Here is a 12,023-nt window from a genome sequence, read left to right as displayed (position 1 = left end):
GTGTGCATTAGATTAAGACTTGAATGATCACATAATAGAAATGCGCAATTCCAAAAACATTTAGCCAAAAATGCCAAACGTTCAAGTTGAGTTCAAAGTAAACTGTTTTTTGAAAGAGAAAGAGATTATTTTGCATTTCGAGAATCGGTTGGCCTTCATAAGTCATGTGCAGACAATGTGTCATAGTGTATGTAAATAAATAGATAAATAAATGCATGTGGAATAAGTATGTAAGGTTTCATCCACAGATGGAGATTGTCAGTAATAGACACAGGGGCTGGTGTCGTGCAGGAGAAGACGTGATCAATGAGTACCGCGCCCTCTCGCGACAGCCCCATGCATAGACACGCACGAACCTCACGTTTGGCCACGTCACCGCGTGACGTACGTCCGACCAATGTGTACGGAAGTGTTTGTGTTGGCCGGTGTCTCTCCTTCTCGTTCTACTCCTGTCGTTGGTTTCGTCTGTAGTTTTCCCATCATAATGACTTTAAAATGACGATCCTTCGTAAACAGCGCCGGACACGCGGTCAACGTTTCACCGGGCAGACGTGGGTCGCAGAGGAACGATGAGTTCTCAGGAGATACTCCAAGATGCGTCCACCTTGGCGTCGTACAACGTGCTGCTGCAGGTGAACTTGGACGAGAGCTGAGCTCCGAACGCCACCGAGGTGTAGGTGTGCTGAATGTCTGTGTCGTTTATTTTATTTTTTTTCTTCCATTCCAGGTGATGTTCCGAGTGCTCACGTTCCTGCTGAACGCCTTCACCCTACGATTTGTGTCCAAAGAGCTGATCGGAGTTGTCAATGTCAGGTAAACGTGTCAGAAATCACAACGAGCTCCGGGATCACGTCTCCAGCTGCTCTAAGGTGTTTTTTTTATTTTTTTTTTGTGGGGCAGGCTGACCCTGCTGTACTCCACATTAGTGTTTTTATCCAGAGAGGCTTTCAGAAGAGCCTGTTTGAGCGGGGAATCGGGGACGAATCGCAGCTGGAGACAAGTTATTAACCTCCTCTGGCTGACGTGAGTATTCCGATCAGCACTCTTCTTGTTGGCCATCCTCATTGTGCCAAATCCATCTATTTGTCCTTCATATTTGCAGGCTACCCCTGGGTGTGCTATGGGCCTCGCTCTTGGTCTGTGTGTGGCTGTGGCTCCTGGAGGTCCCCGATGCCCACACTATTCCATACTACGGTCCTGCCGTGGTGCTGTTTGCCCTCGCAGGAGTGCAGGAGCTCCTGGCAGAGCCCCTCTGGGTCTTGGCTCAGGCTCACATGTTTGTCCGACTGAAAGCCGTGGCTGAGAGTTTGGCGATGATCGCAAAGTGCAGTATAACTGTGGTGCTGGTGGCGTTTGCCCGTGAATGGGGCCTCTACATCTTCTCCGCTGCCCACGTAAGGAATCTGTTGAGGAAATAAGTCATGAAACTGTTCATGCTGCCGCTTCTAAATCTCCTGTCACGGAAAGGTCTATACATCTGTTATTTGCTTTCAGTTTGGAGTCAGACAGTGTCCATGATAACAGGATCCCTTTTAATTATTGTTCTAACATATAATAATAAGCAGTGCTGTTGGTATTAAGTCATTGAAATTGGTGAAAGTATTGTTTTGAAGCTTAGTAACACTGATTTGGTCATTTCAGAAACAATTTTTGGAACATCATAAAAAATCTCCAAGTCTTCTTTTCTCCACAGTTGGTGTACACAGGATTCCTCGTGTTGTGCTACGCCGTTTACTTCATTCGTTTCTTGAGGTCCAAAGAATCAGCCAGGAAGAAATTCCCTCTGTGTCGTGTTCGAGATCTGCTGCCCAGCCGAACAGACGGAGAGGTAAAAGTAATATTGTGCATTACCGAGTGTTTAGGTCCTTCAAATCTTGCCACATTATTTTGTTGGGAGTTTGGGTTTGGATGTGGGTCATCTTGCACAAGATTCTGTGTGTCAAGTTTAATAAAACACCTGAAGTTGTTTGATAGTGGAGTGAATAGACAATTAATACCGCCTTAATGTGGCCTTGAGTGTCGATGTCAGGCTCAGATGTATGTAATATTCGCTAAGCCATAATTACAATTGTTAAACTGTTGACCTACTGTTTCCAAGGTTTTCTGTTAGTGCAGGATATTTGAAGGAACCTGCATGAACACAACATTTTCAGATTATATCTCAGTTTTCAACCATCGTATCTCAGAAATAATAGATATACAAGCTCAAAAATTGTTCACACTTTTTGTGGGGGGTTTGTGGATAACGTTTCAATGATGTATGGAGCAAATCCGAGAATGGGTACAGCAAAACTTTAGGACTCTGCTGATTTCAACCGCAATAATCCTGTTCCAAGTTTCAGTATGTGCTTAACACCACCGAGGACCAATAACCCTGCTCTCTGATTTTGTTTGAAGCCGTGGATAGACTGGACTCTGGCCCGGCTCACTTGGAGCTTCTTCAAGCAGTCCTTTCTGAAGCAGATCCTGACGGAGGGCGAGCGTTACGTCATGACCTTCTTGAATGTCCTCAGCTTTGGAGACCAGGGTGTTTACGACATTGTCAACAATCTGGGCTCCATGGTGGCGCGATTCATCTTCCTGCCCATCGAGGAAAGCTTCTACATATTTTTTGCCAAAGTGCTGCAGAGAGGGCGCGATGTGGAAAGTCAGAAACGGGTCAGTGCCGTGAAGGTAACACGTGTCTGTGAACGCATTTGAATGGACGGTTGCCGATTGTATCTCTCGCTGTGGGTTTTGTTCGCAGGAGGATGTTATGATTGCGGCAGAGGTCCTGGAGTGTCTGCTGAAGCTTGTGCTGGTGATCGGCCTGATCTTCACAGTGTTTGGTTACGCCTACTCTCACTTGGCTCTGGATATGTATGGTGGCACTTTGCTGAGTAGTGGAACGGGTACGTGAGCTGCAGTCCGATCATAGAAGATGTCAACACATGTAGAGCTCTCTTTTTTTTTTTCTTTTTCTTTTTTAATTTATCTATCAGTTTTTCCCCCCTAAAGGGCCCAGCTTGCTGAGGTGCTACAGCTGCTATGTTCTCCTGCTTGCTGTGAACGGTGTATCAGAGTGTTTTGTCTTTGCTGCTATGAGCCAAGAAGAGGTTGATAAGTAAGACTGCAGTAAGATTATCTACATGCAACAATACTCTTAATTCACTGCATACAACCCGTCAGTCAACACCAGTGTTTGTATTTTTTCTTTTTTTTCTTTTGCCCTCAGGTATAATCTGGTCATGCTGGCCCTGTCTGTGTCATTCCTCTTCCTCTCCTATGTGCTAACATGGTGGGCTGGTAGTGTTGGCTTCATTATGGCCAACTGCCTCAACATGGGTCTCCGCATCGTCCACAGCCTGCTCTACATCCACCAGTACTTCAGGTGCAGTCAGTGGAAACCTCTTCGAGGCCTGTTGCCCTCCCCGCTGCTGCTGCTGGCACTCGCTGTCAGTGGAGGCGTCACAGCAATTTCTGAGGTATCACGTCATTTCCTTTGTAACAAATGACATTCCTCATTTCGCATGGAGATCAGAGAGCCTGATTTGAGCCTCTTTGTTTTCCGGTTTTCAGACCACTTTCTGCTGTGGCAGCGGCTGGATGCTGAGGCTGGTTCACATAGGAGTCGGAGCCGTGTGCCTGTTGTGCGTGCTCGTTGCAGTTGTCCTCACAGAGACTCGACTCGTTCAGTTTGTGACGACTCAACTTCTGCCTCGATACAGACAAAAAAGGACGTTGAGCTGATCGGTACCAAAGGAAAGCGGCCATTCTTGCCACGACCACGAGAGATTCTCTGATACAGTTACTGACTGCGTGAAAGCAGGCTTTTCCACAAACCTCACCTCGTATGTGAGTCAAATCGTGCAGGTTGTTTTACTGTACCATTCCTGTGTACTGTTTACAGGCTTTGTTTATTTTCAAATAAAACAAAAACAATTGTCTTCATGTTTTTGTGGTTCCTTAAGGAGTGTGAAATGTTGAAATTCTTTATTTCTTATAAGTATTCAACTATTTTGCATATTTTACTGTTCTTGCTATTAATTAAACAGTAGAATAACTTAGAGATATATTTTCACATTGGATTGGTAGCTGTAGTCTGACAATGATTTACATAAATTGCAGTAACGATGTGACATTATTAGGTTTATCATGTACTTTAGTGATGTGTGCGTCATTCGAGAGTGGTTTGAGTTTAGTATTTGCCACGCTGGTGGCAAACAAGGTTCTCCAGTTTTTCATGTAATTGCAGCTGATTTTAGGGTCTCTAGACGCTGAATAATGATGTCATTATAGGAACATGAGCAGGAAAGGGTGGGAGGGCATTCTTTTGGAGTGGGGTAATGCTTGTTTACTCTCCTATGACTTTCCTTACAAGATCTGTTAATGATGTGGAGTTTGCAATCAGTTTGAAATTTAAGATAAAAACTACTCCTGTGAGTTAATTATAAACTTTGACCTCGCTTTGCTTGTGCAGCTTGTTACAAGAAACTCTTTTAACAATTGTACAAAACCATCCAAACCAGCATTATCATATCCCTGCATTTCAAGGCTTCACCTGGTGAAATGTGACGCCATAAGCTGTTGAAATGATCCCATAATTCTGTCTTAAAACGGCAGGGAAGAGCAAAACATGAAAACATCCAGAGGCAGAAAGGAGGAGGAGTGCGTTTACTTGTTACGTCATTTATTATTCTTGGGCCCGGATTTATTGTCCACAGGAGAATCGCTGCTCAGTTGTGTGTATATATGTGAGAGTGCATTGGTCGAGATCCACAGAAGAAACAGGACTGCCAGAAGAAGAATTCCTTAGACGATATCCTCAGCTACCCAGCCATCATGTCCCAAGTAAGACTTCTCATCACAAGGCATATCTCTTCGCACTGTTAAAAGCAATTGCTGCAGGAAATGTCCAAGATAGTGATGCACATATTTCCTGCAGGCCGGTCAGGAAGACGAACAGACGCAGCGGCCTGAAGTGAGAGAAGAGGAGCTGACCGACGCAAAGACCAAACTGGGTACAAGCGGGCCTGCAAAGAGCAAAACCTTCGAAGTATTGGACGAGTGTGGTAAGGACATACATACACACGGTCCGTCTGGCTTAAAAAGAAAGTATTTTGCATTTGTAAGGGGTTAACAGTGGATCACTTTCCGGCTGTTCATTTGCGTGAGGGGCATTTCTCATGTGCTTGAAGTTTCCACTCCATATACAGAAAGACGGGTTTTAATGATGGGAGATTCCAGTGAGACTGCTCCCTGCTCCTTCCCCCTCCTTCCCATTGAGACAAAGCATTTCAGATTCCTACTTTTTTTTTTGCTTTAGTTGCAAGTGAAATATTCCCTCCCCCCACAGAGAAAATGGGTAAAGCTGCTCCGTCCGTGTTCAGTCGAGCCAGGTCAGGAGGAGAGACGGCTTTCAACGCACGCTCAACTCAACCAGCCAGGAAGTGAATGAAAGAACCCGAACATGCAGTAGAGCAGGGTGAAGGGGTGGGTCTGTTTTGTTGTAATTCACTCCATATATGGTCACAGCCATATTTGTCATTCCGCATCAATGGTTTACTTGTGGCATGTTTTGCAGATCTAGTCATGAACATGAAGGAGTGCAGTAATAAAGCTGGTAACCTAAAATACAATGTCTGTGAGTTTCACTTCAATAATCAATGGTTTTGTCTGATAAGTTTCACTGAATTTAAGGAAAACAAGTGGTGACCGAAAGCTTTTATCCAGGCTGACTATTTACACCTTTTTCATGTTTATTTATTATTGACATAAATGAAAGGTCTTATATGAACATTTACATCCTTTCAACCATTATGCATTTTCTTTAGGTGTTTCAGTAAAAGGTAGTCCAGCAATCTGAGAAATGAGTCAATTTATATTTTCCTCTTTATTCAAAAATTGCTCAACAAATAATGAATGAAAACATACTGGAACAGTTGAACTACTACAGTCAATCAGGCCAAGGCAGGCACACTAGCCTGCAGATTAAACATGGAAAAAAAAAAAAGGAAACAACATGGAACAAAGACAAGAACCAACCAGCTGAAAACAAAAAAATCTCCTTTGAGGTGCTGCATTATAAAAAATAAAAAGAGGAAATCCAGTTATTTCATAAACTTGTGATGCTGGTCTTGAAGGATTTTGGCCGAAGACTTGGCGTCGTAGAACAGCTCGTTGATCTCCTCTATTTGCTCCCGTTCCACCGTTTCTTTTCCCTGAACTCGGCCCAGCAGACTGGCTGGAGTCAGCAGCTGGACACCGTACCTGAGGTGACAAGAGACAAGAGCTGCTAACACACGTTTACGATGGAAGATAATGAGGCACATTACAAGGATTTACATTTTCTTTGTGGTAATACCTATCATTTCTTCGAATTTTTTTGATGCTACACTGGTTGTCACAGCAAGTCATCGCAATCTGCAATGTACACTTGGCTCGTTTTCACATTGAATGCCCTCCATGCTGCAGGTGGTATTCATAAAAAGGTCCCCCATACTTAGGGTCAACACCAGGGTTTAGTCCATTTCAATCAAAATGCTAAGCTGAGGGTGTAATCCACCTTCTAAATGCTTCCATGCCACACCCTCCTTTACCACCACTGTGGACACACCGCTTATTTTTTCACTCTCGTCAGTATCACAGTATATCTCTGTACCGGAGGGTTGTCTTGGTGCCAATCTCAGCCAGGTGTGACAGAGCTTCCTCGCTGATGCTGATCCCCTCGGTCTGAGAGCGGATCTTGATGATCTGAAAGCCGAGAACTTGTCAGTGAAACGAACCCAAATAAGACCCGGCATGTGAGAAATTTGGACATTCAGGAGCCTAAACGGACCTGCTTCATCTCCTGTGGTGTGTAAAGCATCGTGCGGATTATCATGACTCTGTCCAGCAGGTCCAGCGGGATCCCGTGTGGTGAGCTGATGTCATCTGTTCCCCTGATGAGCAGGAAGGAAGCGTTCAAACAAACAAACCTTCACATTTTTTTCCTCCACATTAAAAACGTCTCGTCGTCCCTCACCTGATGAGGCAGTTCCCTCTGTTCGAGGCAAATACAACGATGGGCGCGATGGTGCTCTCCAGGGCTCGATGGAGATACGTGAAGCACTCTATGTCCAGCATGTGCACCTCATCCACAAACAGCACCCCAGGTACGAGCTCAGCAATGCCTTGGTCTATGTAACGGTTCACCACTTTGTTGATTTCTGCACGCAGCTTATCTGAAGTAAAGAAAATACAGGCAGGCCGTATGTCATCCAACCAAAGTGCCAAAGCGAAGCCAACTGGGTATGTCAGTCCTTGAGCAACAGTCTCACTCTACCTGTGATTTCTGTCTTTTTAGGCTTCATCAGTTGTCCCATCATAGAAAGAATGTCCTGGCCGCCCTGGGAATTAACAGTCAGTCAATATTAAAGTGAGTGGCAACGTAATATTTGCACTGTTGCATATGAACAGATGTTCTTGCATTATTATGGTTCTGTACCTGTGGCCGGGCGTTTGCAATGTCCAGGTCATGCAGTGTGACATCTTGTACGATCTCCTTCTTTTTGTGGACGTCACCTTTGGGGAGCGGGACGTACTCCTCTGCCTCAAGGTCAAACTCTGTTGCAAAAGTGTCACATCGGCCTTGTCGCTGCAAAGCCACACATTTCAAACATGTTGGAATAACGATCCACCTTTTAACACAAATGGAAAAAAAACCCATTGCTGAGGTCAAAAAAAAAAAAAGACCAGATGAGCAGGTGTATGATTGAACCCTGTGCCAGCCCGATGCGGAGGCACGGCTGGATGAAAGAGTCTGAGAAAGCAAATCATCAGATTGCTGTCAACAGCAACAAATGTGTCACCCTGCCCTCCTCTTTTGCCCTCCGACGAAAGCCGACCTGCAGCCCTGGCCCACCTGCGCCGATTAAAGGAGCCGTCACCACAGCCTGTCAACACAGGCCACAAGCTCCACTGCTGGAAGAGAGGCATTGTGCAAGATGGGAGAGATAGAGGGAGCGTGAAGAGCTGCAGGAATGAGAGATGCTCATTCCAGAGAGTGCGGCAAAAAAAAAAAAAAAACAGCTGAGCTTTCAAGCAGGGCTGAGAGAGATGAAAGTATGCCACCATGAAGGACTGGGGAAGACAGGCAACATGGAGAGCACCTTGCTCTGGCCGAACCGAGAACATGTGCATCTCGGAAGTTGTTTATGTTATATTTGTGACAGAGAATCTCGAGAGTTCATCTATTTTCATAGTTTTCTTTCGTGTGGCGTATTCGACAAACGTGAAAAGACGAGGGCTCACCTTAACGGCTCCACTGTTGGCTTCAATGTAAATGACATCCCCCACCTCCACACGCTCCTTCTGGAGACTCTCGTAAATGCTGGGATCAAGCTGAGGAGACACACGCGTTCTTAAGTCAAATGCAAACTTACAGCATTACCTTGCGGATATCCAATTATATTGTAACATATGCCTGAAGCAACAAAGGAGAACTAAATCAAGACATTAGACATTAGGCTTTAACTAAACCCTTCAACAAGAACTAATATTATAAATCACAGAATGTCAGTGTTTGACTACAATATTGTAGAATAGTATCCCAAACATGGCAGCAATAAAAAAATTAAGAGTCGGGCTGAAGAAATCAGCCATTTTCTAACTAACTGTCAAGATGACATCCATTTTATATTAACTGGTGGTATTAAATTGGCTACACGTGTGAGAGTGTATGTGGTTGTGGTCGCCCCGTAATAAACTGGTGTGCATCATAACCTGCCTTTCGCTAAATGAATGAAATTTCAAAATGAAAATATCGGAAAAAAAAAATAAAAAATCAAGACTAAAGTAAAATATGTCAAGGTTAAATTTCAATTTGGAAAAAAACAATGTCATGAGAGGACATACCAATACATACGCAGACACAACGCAGCCCAATTATCTTCACAGCCTGTAGTGAAGGTAATACTAGTGAACCTGAAGAGCAATGACAGGTTATTGTTAACAGTCTGACCTTGAGCTGCTTTGTGCCTTTGCCTGTCTTCAGACCGATGATGACATGGCTGATGGTTTTCCCGTAGCCGCCCATCGGATTCTCAGTCTCGCAAGGGGTCAGCTCTGTCACCTCCCCTTCATACACCTCCTTCGTTTCTTTGACGCGCAGACCTGGATGTGGGCGGCATTACAGTCAGGAACACGTGCAGAGTAAGACCTCAATCGAGCCTTTATATACCTTGATCAGCTAAGCCGGCACGCCATCCAGACCACCGAACAATGTATTTTATTACTGGAAGGGACGTGTGCGTGCCTGAGAAATGCCTTGGCATCATTCAGTGTAACATGATCACACACTTGTTCGTCTCTTGTGCAGGCCGTGGGCCCCGAGTATGAGCAGCACACAGGTGCTTGATCCTCGGCCATGAGGGTCAGAAATCAATGCATAAGGCAGCGACTGTCTGTCACAGAGTTGTTATTGACAAAGTGATGACAACCTTCACATGAAACCAACTCCCACTGTGGGTCCTGTTGTGGACCTGGGTTGAATGTGCTGATGACCAGCTAAGCTCCATTTCCTCCCATTCGACAGGTACCATCAGCGGTCCGACAAACTCCTTTCTCTCGCTGGACTTTCCTCCCTCTCATCAACTCCTTTAATCCCCTTTCAGGTGTTGCCTTTCAGCTTATGACACCTGGGCGAGCAGGACACTGTGTTGTCCCTGCCCAAGGACGTCCTTCTGAAGAATCGTCGAAACTAGTCAAGAATGCGAAAGATAATACAGGACTAGAAAAATTTTGAGAGTTCATTTCTCTCCGCATTTTCCCCCACCCACATCTATAACAATTTGCCCCACTCAGAGTTTCAAGGAAATTCAAATATTAAATATACCTGTCACTGTATGGTTCTATTTTGACCATCGTTTAAATGATGTCTCTCTTTCCTTTGCTACAAACGTGAACACGCTGTATCTAGAAACACTACTTGTGTTAATTATCTGTGTGGCATACTATAACTGCAAATGTACAACATATAAGAACCTACCATATAACAGCAGTCATTCATTACTGTTGGCTATGATCAATCTAAGTAAGGATTGATGATTTATTTGACAATTACCAATTGCTCGCCTGAAGTTTTCCATCAGTACTTCAGTTTTTTTAATTTCCGATGAGTAGACTTCACTGCCGACCATGGGGCAAAAAGGCACCTTGTTTCCCAACTCCTGAGCTACGGCCAAGGCAAGGGCAGTCTGAGGGCAAGAGAGTAGACGAGAGAAGCAAAAGTCATGTAATCATCACCAGTAACGGAGACAAAAATGAAGCTGCTGTGTTGCAAGTTAACAGAATGCATGCTTACCTTCCCTGTTCCAGGTGGCCCTGCCAGTAAAATTGCCCTTCCTGCCATCTTTTTTGAGCGGATGAGCTCTACAATAATGCCACATGCCTAAAGAGAGAGAGAGAAAAAAATCAAACAATGCTCAGTCGTTTTAATGCAATACAAGCACATTACCATGTCCTCTAAATATGTCTGACTATTGGACAACACAGAGGATATAACCAGTCTGGACTAACATATTTGTATGAGCTTATGCAATGCTAGTGCTGCTGCTACTATGGATACTACTACATATACTAATAAGGAGTAATGCATAGATAATATGTTTAGTACTATTACAATGACAGAGTGAATGCATTGGTTCTTTATACTACTTGCACAGCTGTCCATTAGTCATTCAATCATGTCAGTTTTTATTCCAGCAACCAAGAGATAAATTCATTTGGGAAGACTTTAAAGTATGTTGCATTGGTTGGTGATTGAAGAATAGTTTAGAAGGTCATTCTGAGGCTGAGTGATAGGATCTTGGATATTTAAAGCAAGGAGTAAAATATTTGAAAAACAAGGTCAACGAATGGGGCAGTCTGTATTTGGACCACAAGCTTATCACTGGACTTCACAACTGTATAATATCATGAAGATGTGTAAACAGATTTACTAGTAGTGTAATGAATAAATGTACAAATACAACAATAAAACTGATGCAGATTGTTTGTCACAAGTAGCGTGAATTCTTACGGCTGGTGGATATGATTAACACAAACCTAACCAATTCGCAAACGGCAGACAAAAAAAGTGATTAAAATAGTAACAAATGACAGTGACTTCTACAAAAAAAAAAGATTTTCTCTCTCACACCTGAAGACGCAACAGCGACACACACATGCTAACAGTGTTAGCATTTTAGCACAGCCCAATTCTTGCATTAATCTAAATCCTCTCCGAAATAGGCCAACAACGCTGCAACTAATTCATCTACTCGAAAAAGAATAAGTCGGGTACCATGTAGCATTACCTCTCTGGCCGCTTCCTGACCCACCAGTCCACACGCTGCCTGTTTAGCATTCCCGGCCTCGTCCAGCCCGAGTCCTTTAACGTGACTGTGAGAAGCGATCCTCTGGGTCTTTGTGGTACTTTTTACCTCCTCTATTTTCATGGCGATGCTGTTTTTACAATTATGTCCGCTAACGATATCTGATGAAGCAAAGAGAAGCAAAAGACTCTTGAAACTTCAGGTGATTTCCTTTCGGCGCCGAAACCCAAAACACAGAGGGAACGGTTTCCATGTGGGTTACTAGGGAACATAAGCGGACATGATACATTGTAGGCCCGCCTCTTTGGATGCATGTAGAAACCTATTGGACGCTGTCAAATAGTGCAAGAAGTTCATTGGTTGATGATGTGCCAATCATATTTAGGAACCGCCTTCGTGGGGTTTTGTTTCCGTTGGTGTCCCCGGTTGTATCATCGTAGGAGAAACAACTAGAAACTTTTAAATGTGCGAATATATGTATCGCATACACACTGTACTTACTTAAAGAACTGCTTTATGCGATGTTTGCAATTTAATCATAGCTAAAGTGCGATTGTTTAAGGCGCGATTTGTTATTTTTGTAATAATTTTGTTCTCCACAGTATACAGTTCCGCTTTTTAGCATGTTGTCCCCGGGGATTGTGAACAGTGACACCAAGAGAGACGCTCCTGTCAACAGTTTCCTCAAAA

The 12,023-nt window shown here is 43.9% G+C and overlaps 2 protein-coding genes across 2 annotated transcripts; one reads left to right on the top strand and one right to left on the bottom strand.

Annotated features, from left to right (window-relative positions):
* The first annotated feature begins 436 nt into the window (after positions 1 to 436).
* On the top strand, positions 437 to 3,846 carry rft1 (RFT1 homolog). The gene is made up of 10 exons (XM_080494658.1): positions 437 to 632; positions 728 to 813; positions 901 to 1,023; positions 1,103 to 1,394; positions 1,694 to 1,828; positions 2,398 to 2,658; positions 2,747 to 2,891; positions 2,998 to 3,103; positions 3,215 to 3,464; positions 3,559 to 3,846. Exons 1-10 carry the CDS (start codon positions 570 to 572, stop codon positions 3,727 to 3,729), a joined length of 1,632 nt encoding a protein of 543 aa, XP_080350784.1. The 5' UTR covers positions 437 to 569; the 3' UTR covers positions 3,730 to 3,846.
* Positions 3,847 to 5,853: 2,007 nt separating this feature from the next.
* ruvbl1 (RuvB-like AAA ATPase 1) lies at positions 5,854 to 11,578 on the bottom strand. Its single transcript, XM_080494667.1, has 11 exons — positions 11,316 to 11,578; positions 10,322 to 10,408; positions 10,082 to 10,214; positions 8,981 to 9,132; positions 8,272 to 8,361; positions 7,466 to 7,615; positions 7,304 to 7,367; positions 7,004 to 7,202; positions 6,818 to 6,920; positions 6,641 to 6,732; positions 5,854 to 6,249 (listed from the first exon to the last, which is right to left on the bottom strand). Exons 1-11 carry the CDS (start codon positions 11,454 to 11,456, stop codon positions 6,090 to 6,092), a joined length of 1,371 nt encoding a protein of 456 aa, XP_080350793.1. The 5' UTR covers positions 11,457 to 11,578; the 3' UTR covers positions 5,854 to 6,089.
* Positions 11,579 to 12,023: the final 445 nt, after the last annotated feature.

Source organism: Blennius ocellaris, assembly GCF_963422515.1.
Source record: "Blennius ocellaris genome assembly, chromosome: 4".
Classification (NCBI taxonomy): Eukaryota; Metazoa; Chordata; class Actinopteri; order Blenniiformes; family Blenniidae; genus Blennius; species Blennius ocellaris.
This window is presented reverse-complemented; position numbering and strand designations above follow the sequence as displayed.

Bases quoted from the DNA above. Each gene is read 5' to 3' on its own strand.
- rft1 (XM_080494658.1), top strand. From the start codon at position 570: ATGAGTTCTCAGGAGATACTCCAAGATGCGTCCACCTTGGCGTCGTAC. The intron at 1,395-1,693 runs GTAAGGAATCTG...TTTTCTCCACAG, and splicing joins ACATCTTCTCCGCTGCCCAC to TTGGTGTACACAGGATTCCT. The intron at 3,465-3,558 runs GTATCACGTCAT...TCCGGTTTTCAG, and splicing joins GCGTCACAGCAATTTCTGAG to ACCACTTTCTGCTGTGGCAG.
- ruvbl1 (XM_080494667.1), bottom strand. From the start codon at position 11,456: ATGAAAATAGAGGAGGTAAAAAGTACCACAAAGACCCAGAGGATCGCT. The intron at 7,616-8,271 runs GTGAGCCCTCGT...GTGGCTTTGCAG, and splicing joins CCAACAGTGGAGCCGTTAAG to CGACAAGGCCGATGTGACAC. The intron at 7,203-7,303 runs GTAGAGTGAGAC...TCTTTACTTCAG, and splicing joins TAAAAAGACAGAAATCACAG to ATAAGCTGCGTGCAGAAATC.